The sequence below is a fragment of the Amphibalanus amphitrite genome, unplaced genomic scaffold (genome assembly GCF_019059575.1).
Source record: "Amphibalanus amphitrite isolate SeventyFive unplaced genomic scaffold, NRLGWU_Aamphi_draft 000092F_arrow, whole genome shotgun sequence".
Lineage (NCBI taxonomy): Eukaryota > Metazoa > Arthropoda > Thecostraca > Balanomorpha > Balanidae > Amphibalanus > Amphibalanus amphitrite.
Window position 1 is genome coordinate 576,140 of NW_024881588.1, and position 19,266 is coordinate 595,405.

General features: G+C 56.5%; 1 protein-coding gene across 3 annotated transcripts in view; it reads right to left on the reverse strand.

Moving 5' to 3' along the window:
• LOC122380161 (fibroblast growth factor receptor 3-like) overlaps positions 1-17,239 on the reverse strand; it is a 68,899-nt gene extending 51,660 nt beyond the window's left edge. For 2 of the 3 annotated variants that reach the window (XM_043363035.1, XM_043363032.1), the window contains exons 1-2: positions 17,033-17,188; positions 7,471-7,557 (exon numbers count right to left, since the gene is read on the reverse strand). In XM_043363035.1, coding sequence (XP_043218970.1) covers positions 7,471-7,537 — 67 coding nt within the window. In that variant the 5' untranslated portion in view covers positions 7,538-7,557; positions 17,033-17,188. Of the gene's footprint in view, positions 1-7,470; positions 7,558-17,032 lie in introns of all 3 variants that reach the window. The other variant, XM_043363034.1, reaches the window with a different exon arrangement.
• Between the last annotated feature and the right edge of the window lie 2,027 nt (positions 17,240-19,266).

Genomic DNA, 19,266 nt, shown 5'->3' on the forward strand with positions numbered 1-19,266 from the left:
GTCCTGCTTGTTGGATGCCCATTGCCCAAGGGTAGCCCAAAGGAGGTTCTCGGACGTCGGTGTGTTGAAAGCTTATATGGGTGAGCCAGGCGAGGGGGTTGGACCAGGCTGAGTGATCGCTCCTGCTCTGAACTTCTGCACCTGCCGTCCATCCGACCGACTGGAGGGCCATCCGTTACGGAGCCGTCACGAGACTCAAGTGGACGAGAGCAACCGGGCTGGTCAAGACGTGTGAGTGAGATTTCCAAACCAGTTGCCCAAGATGTTGACTGTAGAGTGACGAGCTATTTTTATATCCAAAAGAACAAAAAAGGCATTGAGTCAGACTTCACTCACAGCAGGCCCCGATCAAGGAGCCGTGAACAGGGCTCGACACCAACAACAAAGACCACTTCAGCCGCTGACGATCGCCGGAAGAGGTCGAGTCAAACACTGGAGCGGCGCCAGGCCTCGCCACGGGACGAGGAGCAGACTCCGAGCGTCAGTTTCACCGGCCGAGTTCGGCACCAGGCACCACAAACAAATGTTTCCACGGCACGAGCCTCCACCGCGTGATTCTGTGCAGCCCACGCCCAGCGCGATAACGCTGGCACCAAATGACGCGGATTAAAAATCACACCAGCCTAACCATAAGCGGCGCTAGCAGCAGCAACAGCACCCCGCACGGAGGCAAAATAGCGCTAGGCTTTCTCAGAAACTTAGCCCCGTTCTCATCTCCCCAAGATCCAGTGGAGCGTGTGTTTTCCAAACAGAGAGCGGGCTTTGATGTGTGATCGCACCCAACAGGCGGCCACGCGATCGGCACGGACAGATGCGGCGGCTCGCCCGGCTCGCCCTGTTGCGGTGTGGGTCTCGCCGACCGGCAGCGCTCGATGTCTGCACGAGGCGCCGCGCCGGTGAGATGCGGTGTGCGGTGTGTAGCACAGGGGTGATCTGACACATCGGCTGGTATGTGGCCCGCAGGGGCGCTATCAGCCGGCGACCGCAGCCGCCCGGAGGGCTGTATCTGGTGCAGCCCAGACGGCCAGACCGCCCACTGCACCTGGCCCCGTTCAGACACCGCGAGGATGCAGTTGACGACCCTCGTAACGTCTGCGCACCTGTCCTTTACTGAACTAGCGGCACAGGTGCAGAGGGTGGTCACCGGTCAGGGCGGACCGGACAGCGCCGGACAGCACCTCTCTGTCCGTTGTCCCGCGGACAATGGAGAGAGGACACCGGACACCGACATGCAGTCAGCTCCCGGTCCCTGCGTAACCTGACGCCGGCACCGCCCTCGGCTGAGCTCAGCGAGCTTCTGGCGCCTCACGGCTGAGATCAGCGGCTGGGCAGCGGTGTCAGCAGCTCAGCTCAACACGGCTCGGTCCGGTGTACCCCTCCTCACTTCCCGACATACAGTCAGGCGTCAGAGGTGTGACAGAGGCGCACCTGAATCTAGCTTGCACTTGCTCGTCTGGTTAGTTTCGTCTATCCATATCTTCAGCAGCACGCAAACTCCTTCTCATCGCCAACCGCAGAAGGCTGCGCTAAGGCCGTTGCGCAGTGTTTGCGCCGTTGCGCAGTTGGGCGTCTCTATGTTGGGCAGTGGCACCCACCTGGATCCGCCCAGCCAACAGTGAAGAAAACTGGCGCCGAGAGAAATCATCGCCCCTCAGAGCGTCCGTCAGCGGGCAGCCAAAATAGTGGCCGGCAATCGGCGGTAATCGGGCCACAGGTCATTAGCACGTCATAATTTACGATCGGTCGGCGCCAGCAGAGCTGAGGACGACCACCCGCTCCCGCCCTGCCGGATCAGCCGCCGCCGAGTGGGATTGGCTCGGCTCGCCGCAGACTCGGCGTCTTCTTCCAATTGACGAGCCTGAATGCGGAGGCGGTCAGGGCCGACCTTTTGGCGAATTGAAAGGAGCGTTTTTGCCCAGAAAAACGGTTCTCCAGCTATGCGTATTGATTGCCAATAAAAAGAGCAACGCGCAGGAAGTGGGTCACTTTCCCGTTCTGAAATTAATACTGACTGAAAGGCAATCTTTTTGAAACGTATTTTTTTCACTTCATCATTAGCAACTAAAAGAAAGGAATAATGAAATACTTAATAACCCTCACCAATACCCATCGAGCCTCGGAAACTAATCTTAGAACATTTAAATAAATGATTGAACTAAATCGACTCGTGCTTTGCAAGCAATCAATTAATGTCACGACAGTGCTATCAACTCGCGGAAGCCAAACATATTTCACCGGGGTGCCACCCACTTCGCACCTCCCCCCCCCCCCCTCTCCCCACCCACTCCGTCTTCACCCAGCGGCACATTAAATCACCGGAATATGACATCGCCGGCCGGCCGACGCGCCGCGAACGAACTGCGAACCCGTCCGGCGCCATCTGGCAGACAGACGCGACGCATCGACATCGACGCGGCGGCGATGAATGAGGGGCGGGCCGACGAGCGCCGCGGGAGACGGTCACGTGACCGGCGAGGAACGCGCGTCGGCCAGGAGAGGGTCGCCGCGGCGCCGGAGAGCGACTCGATTGACACCACCGGGTGATGGCCGTGGAAGCGACAAAGGCAGAAGGTGGGCGGTGGTGGCAGGAGGCGGTAGCGGTGACGGTTGCGAAGAGTGGTGACCCGTAGGCGGTGGTGGCGGCAGGCCAGAGCTGACAGTCACGGGTCACATGAGGCCCGGTCACCCGGGTCAGACCACCCAGTGCTCAGCCGACCACACCGGCAGCTGTCACCGACGCCGCGCTAAGAGATCATATCTCCCGCACGACGACCCTCCACCAGGAATACGGGCCTTAGTTGGGATCAGTTGGGATCTTTCGTCCGACCGTACATCTGGCCATCTCAGTTATCCATATCCAAAGCTATCCGCATATCCGACTATCCACCACTTCACAGGGACAAACACACGGGCACACTCGTAGCCAGGGAGTGGCGCAGCTATCATCCGGCGTTCAAGCTCCATCCGGTCTTCATCTATCGATGTGTCACAATGTCGCCTGTCCACCGCGACACATATACAAACACCGAGCCGCGGCTGGGCGCGCCGCTTTGTCAGTGTCATAAACATCGGCACTGAGGCGTGGGAACGCCGTCCATCGCAGACGCGTCACCGGCTCTGGGGTCGAGGACGAACGTGAGGGGACAGGGGACAGGGAACGTGTCACGGGCAGAGGACGTGCGAGAGAGAGAGAGAGAGAGAGAGAGAGAGAGAGAGAGAGAGAGAGAGAGAGAGAGAGAGAGAGAGAGAGAGAGAGAGAGAGAGAGAGAAACCGCTCAGCGGAGGTGAGTGGCGAGCACCGTCCCGTCCCAGCTGCAAGTCTCAGCGTCAGCGGCGCTGGAGGTCAGCGCCGCCCGACTCGGCCACGTTCAGGCTAACCTGGCACACTCGCCCACACACCGTGACGCCACGAGCCGTGCAGCAGGCTAGCGTTTAAACGGGAACGGCTACAGGAGCCACTAGCGGGAACCAGCCGCGAGCAATGAGCATGTGGCGCCAGCGCACCGCCAGCCGACCCGCCGCCGGAGAGGCGCAGCTTTGAAACAGAAGACGGGTGCGGTGCGCCGGTCTGCGCCGGCTGAGAGCAGGGGTAGACCCTGAATCACCCCTCCCCAGCTGGGTGCCCCTTCCCTCCCCTTCCCCAGGGCATGCGTCACGTCTCCGCGGGGAGTCGGCGCAGGAGGGGATGCGTCGACACAGTAGCGCGAATGTTTTCGTCGCCGGGCTCGCTGGAATGGACCGGTCGGTGCGCCGGAAGTTTTCGGACGGCTCTGGAGAGTGTCGTGCCGGGCTCCCATCCATAACGCGGCCCCGCGGCCCTCCGCACTATCAAAGACGCCCTGTCGGGCTCCCGGCGCCGTGATGGCCTTTTTACGCACTTCACGCGCAATTCTGATGATGCTACATCTCCCGGAGGCCCCCGCAGAGATAACTGTGCTTGTTACAAGTTCAATGAATCCTGCTCACGTTCAATGAATCCTGCAGAATGAATGGCCTGGGCGGGTATAAAGATGATGGTTCCCAGAGAAGGTTGATAATAAGGGCGCTTTAGCTACCGTCCGAAATGTATGGCCGATTCCTCATCTTTGTAGGCTGCAACACCAACGCAAATACACGACAATTATCCCGAAAGTAATTGCACAATTTATGGTGCAGAATGTATAATGAGGAACGGAAACGCAGGGTAACCAAAAGTGGGATGCGAGTTTTAAATATATTGCAAGTTCATGAATTTCATACCTGGGTGGAGATGACCTTTGCAAAGCGGCAGACTCTTCATGAAACAGGAAAGGTCTTAAAATGCGAAATGTCAAAACCATGACATGGTCAGTCATTTCGAAATAGACCTCTACATCATTCCCAGTTTCAAAAGCCCGATGTCACCTGCTTTACGTTGCCAAATGTCACAGTTCCTCGGAAAATCATCCAAATGTCACCGGTCACCCGGTCAGCCATGACCCCTGAGCGACTTCTGGGACCGCTGAATCGGCCCGGGGGCACAGCTTCGTGGGCGCCGAGTTGGCCGGCCTCGGACAGCCCGGGGCGGGGTAGGGGAGGGGAGAGGGAGGGGACCTGGCAGCGCGCCCGTCCCGACTGGCGTCACAGGTTCCGCCGAAACAGCACCACCGCGCACCATTCCAGGAACACCGCCGGAGGCTGGGCCAGGTCAAAGGTCACTCGCCCGGCCGACCCCGGGGCGCGGCCGGGTGGCCGGGTGACCCCGACCTGAGGTGGGGCTTCTAGAGGTCAGCTCACGATCAGCAGCGAGCGTATTATTCTACAACTACTTATGGCATGCCCTCACCAAACAGACAACCCTCTGGGGATTTCGGTAGCACGCCGAGCACTGCAGTGACCGGGTGACCGTCAGGAGCTAACACCGCAGCACCTCCGTGTCCTTCCGGCCAGGAGCAGATGGAGCCGCAGCGCTGCGCCTCTATGACCGAGTAGCGTCTGTTATGGTGCCACTAACTCGCCAGCAGACAAGGGTGACGATAACCCTAAAACCAGCGCGCTGACAGCGGCCCCTAGTGCCGCTGATAGAGGCCCCCTCACTGGGAGGACGTGGAAGGCGCGGCGGGACGGGCCCATGAGGAATCAGGGACTAGACAAGGCAGGTGTCCCGACAGGCGATTTGGGAACTAACCTATATCATGATAATTCTAACGAATAGTGTTTGTCTATTTCAAACAACCTGCGGTTATCTGAGGGTCGGGAGTTTATTCCCGCTTCTTATATGTAGTTACTCGATATTTGTATTGTGATCGCTTTACGGTAGACCATACGTGTTGCGGTATAACAATGAGACGTTATCTTTTTTTCTGTTTAAACGTTCACCTGACGTCCACGCAAACATGCCCTCTCGCGGGATCGCTGTATATCTCCTGGATCGCTAGTCAGCCGGCAGCTTAGACACCTATTAGACCGGCTCTCACTTCGCCGCCACGGAATTCGCCTATGCGCTTTGGCACCCAACCCAATTAACGTCGGCATAAATTAGCACGACGGCCCTGCGAGCGGCCGGCCGACAGCGCGATGAAAAAACACCGGCCCTCCCCTCGCCTCTCGGCTGCGCTGCCGCCGCCGCCGCAAACCGAGCAATTACCATCGGCCGCTCATGCCCAGGCGTCGATGGCCGATTACAATAATGACGGATACCCTGTTCAGTCGATAAACAGCGAACGCTCCGACAGAGGCGGGGCCGCGCTGCCATTGGTGCACGGCCGCTTTACGAGCTGTTGATGGCGACAGCGCGCGCCGCGGCGGAGCTGCTGACAGCGGAGCAGAACAGAGGGCCCAGACCACCCGTGTGTCTCTGTGGGCCGGCCGGCGGAGCGGCCACCGCTTCAGGGACGCGCGCCACTCGGTATGGGTCGAGCATACACACCGGCCGGAGCGGCTCGTACACAACCGGAGAGCCGGGATCTCCAGCCACGGCCGTGAGACGGGGATCGACAAAAATCCGGTCTCAGAGCGGCATCCGTCAATGTCTGAGGACACTATGCAGATGAACGGGCTTTCCGGGAGAGACGCATTGAGATGCTGCCGCTTCGGTCGCAGAAATTTTTACACTGAACATCATTAATAATGGACATATGCGACCGGGTGTCAGGTGCGATTCCAGTGAATCGACAAGGATGAATGGTCGAAATTAAATGAATTCGATGCATTAATAAGTCGTGTTGCATCTATGCAACACGACTTCCGCTAACCATGCTCTGAACAAGCATCGAGGGGCACTATGAGTATGTATATTGCATTTTTACTTTGTGCCAGTGGAGCTCCATAATTGGTCTCTTCTGCCCGGCTTCTGTAGCCGGTCGCAGTGGTAGGTGATCTGAGGTGGCGGACGGCAGTCGTCCTATGACAGATGGGACCCATTTTGGTCTATGGGGGGCGACAATTCGCAAGTTATGAAATTCGCCAGCAAAAGGTTTAGTTGGGTCTCTCGCAAATAACATATTTTGCTTTAGAACAAAGAGCTACGTAAGGCTTTTGCCAAGAATCGTTGGTAATGTAGTATTTATATTTGGATGAGCATAGAATTCGATGCAGGGACGGAGCACGACGGGGCGACCGATCAGAGAATTCCTGTATGTAAAGAAGATACTCTGCAGCAGCTGCATTGACCACTGCTTGGTGACCGTTGGGCTGTCAGGTGACCGATGACCGGTGACCTCACCGTCCCATCAGATCCGTCCGTGATCTCCCTCCCTCCCTCCCTCGTCCGTGTGCCGGAGCTGTCCGGTGAATAATGCAATGCGCGCTGCCGTCCGGGCTCGGGCGCGTGACAGGCGGCCCGTGTGCCCGGGCCGCTTCCCCAGCGGTATACAGCCGGCTATCCATCACCCACAATGAAGTACCGGCCAGCGATAAACAAAGGGCCGCGCCGCTCCTCGCCGCCGTGCGCCACTCTGCGCCGCTTCACGCCGCTCCCGCGCCGCGCACTGCTCGCTCATATTACAATTACAAATTGGTGGCCGCTGTGGGTGCTCTGAGGATCATCAGCGCTGACCGCGGCCGCTCGGCGGTCGGGTCGGGCTGAGATACGGAGGGGGCGGATCGCGGACCCGACTCACACCACGGGATGAGTTGGGGATGCGGCTGTACGAGCCAGCATAACCCGGCGCTGGGCGGAATAGTTTTACATACAAACGGCGTGATCTCATCAGATGGCTATCAGGACCAGATCCGCGCCGCCTCGAGCTCATCACCTCGTGTCTGAGACACGGCGGATTGTCGGCCCGACACCGGTCCGACACAGCCGCGACACCGGCGCCGTGACAGGCGGCCAGCGTGACGGATTTCGTGACACGCCCAAAAGGGTGCATGTGACGCTTAATGACATGTCGGTCAACTGTCGTATGAGACCTGGTAGTAGACGAGCATATCGCATACCCAATTTAATCGCATGCCTCCCCTTCTGTGACAAGTTGCCCCCCCCCCCGTGACGTCGCTTCACGGACTCACCTGGGGCAGCGAGAGTGACGGCAGCCAGCGCCAAGCAGCAGCACAATAGCCTCAACAGCAGCCGCATCCCGCCCGCATGTGAGGCGCCTGAAACGAAGAAGAGCCACGGCACCCATTATTAACAGAGCCCACCGACCGTCCGCCGACAGTTATCAGCCTTTCTATAATCGTATCGGGTAAATTATGACGCTCATTGATGCGATACAATCACCGGCCTCGCAATCAGCAGTGCGCCGGACCACGAGCGCGCCGGCCGCCGCTAACTGCCCACTTGGTTGGTCTCCTCTCCGGTCGGCCCAATTACCGCCGGCTCGTGTCTTCCCACAGTGAGAGGAGCGGCCGGCCGGCGGGTGCTGCGGGCAGAGCCGGGGGCGGCCACTGGCACTTGGCAGCATCCGGGCCGTTATCAGAGGCGTGACGCGGTCGGAAGCCGCCGACCGGCACGCAACCCATTCATTGGCAGGTCAGAGGCGGCCGAGCGGGAGGCAGGGCGGGGCGGGGAGGGAGGCTGCGGCGGCGTGGGAGCTTGGGATTCCGGGGGACTGAGAGGAACTGGGGCAGAGAGGGAGGAATAAGAGTGCGAGGATGGAGGGGTAGAGGATGCGATTGATGAATAAAGGGATTAACAAATCTATAGTTTTATTTGGTTCCAATCACTACTTTCAGAAGTCCTATTATATTGCATGCTCAAGGCTCGTACATGCCTTTAAATAGCAACATTCAGAACCAGAGGCCAGCCTATCAGCCTCCAGCGTTGCATTGTTTAGCAGCGGAAGCCAGTCGCCCCGGGCAAGGCCTGACCTGAAGGTCGAATAGCTGACCGTCAGCTGGTTAAACTCAACAGAAGGCGTGGCAATTATTTCGAAACAGCCTTCATCCCATTTCAGAAACATAACGGAGTTTACACCCGTGCTAGTTGCCGACAACAGCCAGCAGCACCGCTCGTCAATAGCAACTGCCAATCTTCGGACCGCTGACCGAACGACCGCTACTGCTCTTCGCTGACCGCAAACGGCCGTCCGCTGGTCTCTGTTCTCCGCTCCGCTAGGCAACCCTCCGCTAACCACAGCTTTCCTCTGACCATCGTTCAGCATCCACCGGTCCCTAGCTCCAACCGCCGCTATCCAGGAAGCTGAGCGCAGCGCCGTCTAATCGCACTATCATGCTGGGCAATGAGCGGCACCTTGGGCCGGTCGGCCGGCCGCAGCGCCATGAGACCCGGCAGGCGCCAGTCGGCAGAGCTCAGACGACAAATGGAGGTCATCTGGCGTCCACCACTCCGCCCAACCCTCCCTGCACCCAGAACATGAGCGCGTATTAATACATAAATGCAGACACATTTGTCGAGGGTCAACAGCAAGTCGAAGAACATGTATCAGCACATCACCAGGTCGTTCTCCAATGCAAAGTCGGACAAAGACTGCATGAAGGAGTAGAGTTGTGGCATCGATAGCTGTTTGAGGTGGGCTCCGAACATGCCTGAACAGATACCCTAACGAGTCACTGCCGCGGACGAGCAGGAGTTGAGGTGAGCGGAGTCGGCAACAGTGTCTTCGTGCCATAAACGGCAAGCGCAGGTAGTTCCAGGACTTGTGAAATGGCGGACGAATCGCTTTGAAGACGTCTAGCCCTTCGCTGAAGCGCAGAGGAATGTCTGCGGTTGTCAACCGCCGTGAGTTTCGGTCTCGGATGAAAGCCGTAACAGGGCGGCATTCTGCACAGACTGAAGTACCTCAGCTCAGTGTGGAACCACTCATCTGCCGAAACCAGCCAGTGGACCATCGCTAAACCGCACACTGCAAGATCAAAGTGTGAAGGAGCGTCACAACAGCCGGCATTTGAAGACGCCGAACACCTGCGCTAAACGTGCCACGGTGTAATGGAGCACCGACCCAGGAGGCAGCAGGAGCGGCGGCGGTGGTCGCACATAACTCTGGCCGGCGAATGCAACATCTGACCGTAGTCCAGCGGCGCGGTTCGTTTCGATTCCGATCAGCCGACGGGGCGTCATTTAGACGATGAGTTACGCCAATTTCGGACCATCGAATCGGCCATGTGCCGGCGGTAGGCCATGGTGAGCAGGCGCGGTGCCGTGCCTTTTACTGCGCCGTCTCTGGTTACCGTGACTGACGACGTCTGTAAGGAACGTGGTCGGTAGTGTCGTAAAAATAAGCACGCATTGTTTTGAAAGACACCTTCAGGCGCAGGGCTCTCAGCGGGGCGGTACATCAAGCCAGGAATGAGCACACAGATGGTCTTTGAGGCGATATTCGAAACAAGGTCAATGATTCACTGCGCAATACTGCAATTAACTATGCATCTTCGAAAAAGTGGCCCTGCCGAATACGGCTCCGTCGTCAGACGGATGAGAGCAGTAGGCACTAGGCAGGGCACCTGTTGGCGCCGCGGCTGACAAGAACAAATCGGTAGTGGATACCCGTGACCACATCACACTGAGCCGTCGGAATAAAATGCCGGCAATACATCCCCAAGTCGACCGGCATGGACTCCGGTACCTTTGCAGACCACTGACCGGCATCAGATAATTGTTTTCGTGCCTCTAAATGCATGAAACTGTATACTGAGCAGCACAGAGACAGCAGCAGGCCGGGAAAATGATGTGCGGTCCCAGCGACGCCGATGAGTCGATAGAATCAGCGTGACGGTTTCTCGACCGTTCATATCACGACACAGAGCCTATAGCGGAGCTCAGCGGTTGGGTTCGAATCACACTAGATCTGGTTTCTCTGAGCCAATGCATGAAGAGAGAAAATTCATCCAAGACCGGACGACTCTTTGTCGGTAGCAGGCTCCGCTTTGTTGATATAACGAGTTTCTGGGGCCACCTGTTCTGTTTGGTGAGCCATTCATCTTAATGATCCCTTTATATACGCCGTCCCTTCCGGTTGAGCGATTCACAGAGGTGCTCGCTGACTATGTAAGGCCTCTGAGAAAACCGGAAACATCTGCCGCCCCGCCAGGGTATTTGTTATTTCTAGATCACCATTAGACAGTGAAAAGGCGAGCGCAAACGAAATATGAAAAGGAGCGGGAGTAATGATAAATTGATACGGTTATCATAACAAAACACGCGCATCGAGATACGCCCCGGAAGGAGAATACGTGGGAAAGAAAAGACCAGCAGTTCGTCATCACGCATCTGCATTCAGAGGAATGTCGGCTCGTAATTCTTCAAAATCCTGCATCCTCTCGCGTGCGTTGAAGGAGAGGATACGCCTTCACTGCGGCCTTCACCACCTGCGTTTGCCTGCGTCCGTCTCCGTCCGCCTGCGTTCTCCTGCGTTCTCCTGCGGCTGCGCGGCTGCTCAGCAGTCCTCAGCAGTCCGCAGTCGGCTCAGTGTGTCAACAGGCCGGCCGATCGGCTGTGTCGGCTGGCTGACGGGGCCGGGGTCACGGCGCGGCTCAGAGCTGACGGCTCACCCTCTCTCGCGCTCCAGTCGGCCGGCCAGACACCTCGACACACAATTGGAATTCATGACAAGCGATTTTGAGCGGCGCGCAAAAACCACTCGCTGTCGACCGTGCGGCGCCGATCGCCAGCCGCGGCATTCCTGCAAAGCTGCTTATGCAGGACGCTCGCCAAACCGCTCTCTCCTACCGCCAGACTCTTATTCAGGCCCTCTCGAATCGCACAAGTCAAAGCGTAATCGGTTTCATAAACCATCCGCGAAACTCTGTTTGATTTTGCGCGCTCACGTTCGCCACACACTTTCCCTCTTCTCTCCTCCTCTCATCCTCCCATCCGTCACTTTTTCTTGGAGGTGCCTCGCTGACAGATCTCAACAAAAAGGTCCGTGGGAACTGGGGCTGTACCGCCGCGGCCTTCCACGACCTCGGGAGGGTGTCTTGGTCACAACAGCAGCAGCTCAGCGAAGTCAGCCAGCTCATGTCAGAGCACAATCGACGTAGAGCCAATCGTGCCCATCACGCCCACAGTGACCAAAGCTAGCCTGCAGGAGACTCGGCCGCAGCGGTACTGACAGTGTCAAGGCGAGATCACTGGAGAGCGTGCACGCTGCACGGTAGCAATGGCTCTGGACGCTCCTCATGAGAACGACTCGAGCTATTGAGATCGATGAGATCGACCGCGCGATGGTTAAAGAGCATTTCGGCCATCATACATCATGGACAGTCGACACTTTCCCGGTTCACGAAGATCGACGGTTGCATGGCCGGACCATCGACTCAAATTTGTCTAATTTGGAACTAGTTTCTGTTGACGGACCAAATATATCAGATCATTCACGACGGACGATTCGTGACTCAGCAGAACACTACAGCTGAACACCTTTGCCTGTCACTTTGAGGCCTTGAACCAACTTTCATCTTGCATTGTTTTACAGTGCGTCAGTTAAAAATACGTATGGCTACGTCCGGTATGGTTATGACACGGGCCCACAGGTAAGGCGGCACTCCACCTGCGCTATCAGCTAGCCGGTCCTAGGAGGGGGCGGAACATTTGCAGGACCGAGCACCGTACCTGAGCATCGCGAGCAGCATCCGAAAACAGCTCGTCCAGTCTCTCTCGGCTGACTAAAGCGCAGCCAAGCCCGACAATCGGCACGACGCACATTCAGCTGCATGTTCGCAAAAAGCCTCCAAACCGTTGCGAGCACGCTGTTTATGTCGAAATGTGCGCGCCGGGGCTAGAAAAACGGGCGCGTTTATCCGGCTGGAGGTCACCGCTTGGCGCGGTATTGTGCACGCCCTGAGGGCAGCACGGGTCACGAGGGTTTACCCCGGCGTTCGCGGGATCGCTCAGCCACGCTCAGCCAATTAGCGGTCGATTAGTGCGTCTCGGCCGGCCAGCCGAGCCGGCGCTGCCTGTCACCGGAGGTGCCGAGCATACAAATGTGGCAGGGGTACGCTGCCACCTTTGTTTGATCACAGCTTGCAGAATGGCGGTGCGGAGAGCCGGCAAGGCGGGGAATGTGTCGCCGGTATGGCCCGAGGCAGCGGAGGAGTGGCCGCAAACGGCCGGCGGAAAGGCGGAGACGGTGCGCGGTGGACAGGCAAAGACTGCTGGGAGAGCGGGTGGTATGAGGGGGACCGAGGGAGGCGAGTCGACTCCATATTGGCTTAGGGAAGGGTTATGTGGAGTGGGATCAACTGAGAGTTGAGGCTTCCAGACGATTCACTCCTCGTTGGAATACGTTGGTAGGAAGGGCAGATGCCGAACACTGCACCAGGCAAGTTCAGAGGGAAACCGAATTGAAAAAGGCTTGTGACCTTCAAATCCGGGAGGTTCAACTATGAATGAATCAGAAACAGAGTTACCAATGCTAACAGACCACATTTCACCTCCCGGCAGACAGTGTGAGAGGGCGGAAACCATAACTTGGCTGGCGATCAAACGGCGACCTTTGACCTGACCTGACCTGACCCTGACTCGGCGGCGGCACCCCCCCGTTCCGGGCCAGGTGCGCCGGTCGGCCGGCAGTTTATGTCTCGGGACCGCCGTAAAAAGGCGGCACAGTTTGGGGATGTGGCCGCTAATATTTATCGGGCCGGTGTCGATGTTGAGCTGGCGGCCGGCAGCGGCCGATGGACGCGCCGCCGACCCGCCGACGCCGACCGAAATAGACCCGCCGCGCCGCCGGCACCGGCGAGCCGGCCAAGTTTTCAGCCGGGGCAGCGGGACCGCTCACCAAGTCAGCGGGGCGGCTCACCGAGCCAGCGGGCAGCGGGATGGTTCAGCGAGCCACCGAGCCAGCAGGACAGCGGGGCAGGAGCAGGTTCACCAGCCAGCGGCCGCTGTGACATATGACAGCAACAGATCCACCCTGCCAACTCCCCTGTTTTGGCCACCTTCACCCCTGACGATCCCCTCCTCTCCACATGACAACCGACCCCATCCGTCGGATCAACAGGTTCGACGCCATCAACAGCAGTCGCCAGTCGCCAGTCGCCAGTCGCCAGTCGCCAGCCACCATTCCCGGCTCCCAGCGCCGGTCGCCGGGCCGCCGGGACGAGCCCGGAGCCACACCGGCCGGCTGCCAGGTTCCGATGCGCCAGGTAAGCAAACACCTTTGTCTCCGGCTGTATATTTGCACAGCGGTGGCAGAAAGGTAAAGAAAGCCCGGCGCGACGTCAAAGTAAACGGTGTCGAGCCGCCGGGCGTCGAGCGATGGCTCCGGGGTCGGAGGGGGACGGGAGAGCGGGGGAGGTGGCGCACCTGGTCGCCTCAGGACTGGTGGGATGTCGCACTGCTTCACTACCCTGCAGCATTCAGCTCTGCAAGCCCAGCCAGCCAGTGGAATACTAGATAGTAATCCAATCCGTACTCGATAAGAGGAGGTCTCCGCATATATGAATAGGTGTCCTGGCTGGACATTACACTTATCGAGCATGATGGCAGAAGCGTGTAACCCGTCACAGCGTATGAGCCGGCCTCCCGTCATGGTATGGGCGTGGAGTACATAGATGTACGATCCGTGTCCTGAATAGGTCTCCGCTTTGAAGCTTCGAGAGTGCGCTGCTGTGTTGCATAGTTGCAGTAGTACGGGGCTCTACATATATGTGGGTACTATAAGTTGAAGTGAATAAGACGTGCGCTGCATTGTTTTTGTTACATTTGGATTTTGGGTACTGTGATCACTTAAAAGGCTTACTTTGAAAGTTAATTAGAATCGCGTTTGGTGGTATTGTGAATAAAAGGCGTAACAAGCAGGCCTCATTCAAACTCTGAACTCATTCAAACTCATTCAAAATCTGAATTCAAACTCTCAAGCTCTTTGATTGACTGCCCCATTAACTGATTTCACCAGCTCCAGTTCACTCGGCGTCGGAAGTTCCGCTGACCTCCGCTCTATTTCTGCGCAGGTTAAACCTAAACCCACCGATCCCTCTGGACGAAGCCCGCACAAGGTCAGAGCAGGCTCAGGCGGCCGGGCTCAACGTCTGCACCGACTAGCCAGCAGCTGCAGAGCAGGACCAGCAAAACCGAATCACTGTTTACCCCGACCGAGGCTGTGTGCGCCGCTCTGTCCATTGTGCATAGTCTGTGCACAGTACCAGCCGGGTTGGATTTGGCTTACCCTGCCGAGGTGCTGTACCAGGCACCGCGCGCGCCGCTGGCCAAACGAAAAGGCACGTCATGATGCTGATCAAGCCGTCGTCACCAGTTCTTAGAATGTTGGGTGGATGCTGGTCGCATTCCTCGCACCAGGTGTGAGCTTTGCATTGCCGATTTGTTCAGTGACCGCCCTAGCGCGATGAAGGGATAAAGGAAGGACAAGGTGCACGGTGTGCGGTTAGAGCCCAGTGGCAGGATCCGTTCACGCCTCAGAGGCCGCCTCTCATGAACCGCCGTCTCCACAACGCCTCCGAAGGAAGTCGGAAACGTTGTAAGGAATAACACTTCAACTTATGGTTGCACCATCACAAAGTCGTGCGAAAACGCGCAAAGTCGCGAAAAGTCGTGAAAACGAAAGCTTTCCTAAACGTTTTATAAAGAAGAGCTGTATGAATAAAATGAACTCCGTTGACCCAGCTGGTCGGCCAGTCTCAGCTGGGTTCCTCAGACGCGGCAGCCCAGTCTGGCCGGCCGGCCGGTCCGCCTACCTTGCTTTGTTGGCACGCTCCAGCCTCTTACAGCTTATGTCAATACACTCAAATCGCTTTTCACCGCGCATCCTAATATCGTATTCTTGCTGCGACAGGCCGCCCATTGTATTCAAATGTCAGAGAAGAGGCGCTCTCAAGAGCGACTCGCAGGCGGCAGCGACGACCGGCCTCGGTCTGCGCGGCGGACTAGAATCGACAGCCAGAGACGGAGACGGAGACCGAGACACATGCAGGAATGGAGACAGAGGCAAAGACAGAGAGAGGCAGAGACGGAGACGGAGGCAGAGACAGAGACGGAGACAGAGACAAGCAGAGACGGAGACGGAATCACGAACCTGACGGAGACGAACGGACGAAAAGCGAAGGCGGAGACGGCCGAGAGAGACGGGAGATAAACGGCGATGGACGCAAATTCAAACGAACGGACGGAGACGAACGGACGGACGTGCAGACGGTAAAACAAGCAGAGACGGAGACAGAGACGGAGACGGAGACAGAGACGGAGACAGAGACAAAGTCAGACGGACAGGCCGGCCCCGGCCGAGACGGGTAGTGTGACAGTTGGGGTCAGACGGAATCCGGGCCGCACGACTCGACCTCGCCTGGCCGGCAAGTGACACAGACGGATCGAGGCTCGGACACAGGGAGGGCGGACGGGAAGACTCGGTATCGGGGTGGTCGGGACGGGACGGGGTGGCACGGTCGCAGGTGGCACGGGTCGACGGGAGGGATACAGGCACAGGTGGCAGGTCAGGTGCACGTCATACCTACTGGAGTTACAAGAACAGCAGAGAAGTTTACCAGCTTTTCCAATCGTATCCGTGTTCGATTTCAAGAAATCCCTCAACAACCAGCTTTTCCAAGCGTATCATTACTTCATTTTAAGAAATCCCTTTATGATCCTGCAACAATTTAGTGCCTGCAATATGAGCGTAGACCAAAATCCTCCAGCATCCATGAAATGAACTAAGCTGCGATAACATCACATTTTACATCCCACAACAAGATCTTACCCGAGCAGCACAAACCCGATTATGTTGTACAGAGGTGCGCTGGCGAGAGGTGGTATGCTACCTCTCGGCCCATCGCGCCGACTTTATTCAAACCAGATTTGGAATGCCCCGCGGCCTGTGGGTGTCCTGGGACAGAGTTTGCTGGGCGGAGTGAGTCACCCTGCTCCCAACTGAGCTGTCCTCGTGACGGCTAATACTGCCCCTAAAGGATGAGCTCTCCACCCACGGTCCGGGCCACACAATCAGCTGTCAACTGCGGCTGAAGGTGGGTAGTGGGTAGTGGCAGAGATTGGTAGTCGTGCGGTACCTTGGAGGTCGGAGGAATGGCAACGGGACGGAGGAACTATGTCCAGCAGACAATCCCTCCCAATCCCATGTTGTGCAGAACGTAAGGAAAATAGAGCAGAAGTTGAGCAGCAATATTATGTAGGAGCACTTGTTATTTATTGCAATCCCAATCAACCAGCCATTCATGTAAAACACTCATGGCCACGGTCGGATATCCTACGTCTCGTCTCGTCTTTGTGGTAGTCGCCCTGCCGCCAGAGGCGATTTCGGCCGTGTCAGGATATCCTACGAATTTTACGAATTTAGGCTGCACGTCCCGTGCTGAAACAGAACACACAGACACATGCATGCATAGTAATACTGTCATCATCTAGATCCTGTATCGTAAGCTTCGTGTGTGTTCTCATTAAGTCGCACTAATCAAATAAAAACACTGACGTAAAGTTATCTCATTCGACGGCATTCCTGACACCGCCGGTCAAACCGCATTGGCCAGACCTGCTAGTCATTTGCTGAAACATAACGGTGCTCAGCAGCCGATAGATAAGTGGAGACGATCGTTTATACAGACCGCATGCACCACCACACTGCAGCAAACATCGCGCCGGTAGCTGTCACGGTATCATAACATGGCCCCGCAAACCAGCACCCGCTCCACGTGTCGCCAAACTTACCTAAAAAGTAGCTGCAGTCCGACGCTCCCCTGGCGTTCCGTCAGGCCTCGCTTCCGACCAGACGTTTGCCGCGCGGATAACTTCCAAACAAATCGTAGACCACCGAACACCTCTCTACCCGCGCGTACCCACCCGCGCTCGAGTCTGTGGCACACTGGCTGCCGGCGGCCGCGCGCCGCGCTCCCCCCCCCCCCCCCCTCCCCCCTGGAGGCGGGACGGTGCGGCCTGTGATTGGTCGAGCCGCGCGGCCGACAGAGGCGGCTGGGGAGGGGCGGGGAGGGGAGGCGGGTGTCCTCCGGTGTCATCTTGGCACATGGGGACGAAAGGCGAGACGGAGAGGGACGGCGGAGGAAGGAGTGATGGACGGAGCAGGGATAGTTTGAAATTCGGACGACACGGGACCGATGGGCTCCGGTAGGGCGGATGGCTCGGACCGTTCGTTAGCCCAGACACGGGACAGGGCTATTGGCCAGTGATCGGTTCCGGCGGATGGGCGCTTCCTGCGGAAAGTAGAAACATGATGCCAGTCCATCCAAAATTAAAAGGAGCAGACTTGCGAATAAAAAGAGAAACTATTTAAGATTATTGACACAAAAAAGTACCTATACATCGTACGAGGCACTTCGCTGTTATCATAGCTTGCATAATGCATGAGAAAAGAAGTGCCTATTTATTTCACATCATGCTGCGAGGCAAGAGAACAATGCACATTGGACAGTCGCATAGTCGGCTGAATAGCCGTCCTACCCCGTCCAATACCCGTCCCAAAAAGTTTATCCAAAATAAAAAGCTATGATTTCGATTCCATATGCACTACTTGGCAGCTCAAATTAGCTCTTCCCAATAAAAGATAATAAGTTTTCTTTTATCTTAGAAAACGGCACATTCTCATCAATCTCGCTCGGGCGTAACGGAGGGCGCATTTACCCCAAATGATATCCCCCTGGACCCGCCAGTGCTGCATTTCCCGCACGAGCTGCGTAATGTGGGTGCGCCGGCAGTGCGTGGGGCGTGAGAGCCGCTGATCTAAACCACGTGCGCTATTGTTGTCAGTTGACTTGACAACAGAGTCGGACGGATGCATTCTCAGTTTCCGCCGGATCTACAGGAAGCGTGTGTATAGTTGCTATGGTAGTGTCATTTAAAAGTCACCAATCGTCTGACCAGCGATAGTTGTCGTTTCATTCGGAGGCTAGGATGCGCTTAGGTAATTTAGCTTTTATTGATAATAACTCTGCAAATTATGAACGTTGATGTCCGTATGCGTTATTCAATTTGCGAACAAGCTACACATTTCTGGCCCAGAAAGATAGCTTTGGTAAAAACGCAAGGCTGTAATAATGACGCTTCTCAATAGGTACCTGGAAATGCATTTTATAATAATGCCCAGCCATGTATATCATACTGCGCCATTGTTCCTGGAATTATTAGCTTTTTTACTTTATTGAACAGACGGCTAAATCAAGTCCAGCATTGATTGCTGGTTCACGTTAAAGGCTGTCTTCATGTCGTACATTTTTGCCCCCCCCCCCCCCCCCCTGTAGTGCTCGAAATCGATGAAATATGCCGTCTTTTTTTCGAGAATAAAACGAAAACTAAGTCAATTTTATTAGGAAACGATTGTTTAAAACTACTCAGATGTGCGTAAGGAATCGAAATCCGATGAGCATCTGGAACTTGGAGAAACCTTTTTGGGGTTATGCCCCACCCCTCACAGCCTCCAAGACCGCCATTCTGGATCCGCCAGTGCGCGTACTTAAAGGAACTTATCTGTCATCACGACCGCTATTTTACGGCCCGTATCCAGTTTCACACAAACCTGCCTATACGGTAAGTGAAAAGTGCATAATCTGTTTACGTCTTCCACCCACCGTGCTGTCGAGTTGCAGCCACTTCCCTTCGACTGCTCCTGGAAAACAGGACCGCTCGCCATACAGCCCTGACCAAATTGGTCTCCACCTAACACCTTTCGGTTTGGTTAACACTTTCCTGGCCAGTCAGACCAGCGCCAACTGGCTACTATTGAACCTCCTTACCAGTCACAGTGGCACCCTGAATGGGACCAGACAGAATCCAGTTCCGTTTGGGTCTATTTCATTCGTGTTAAAACAAATAAAACACAGCAACCGGTGGATCGGAGCGACAATTAACGATGGATCTGTACTCTGCAGGTTCTTGCAGAGGCTGGTCCGTCCGTTTCGACTGGGGGTCTGTAACGGCCCCGTGCCGCCCGT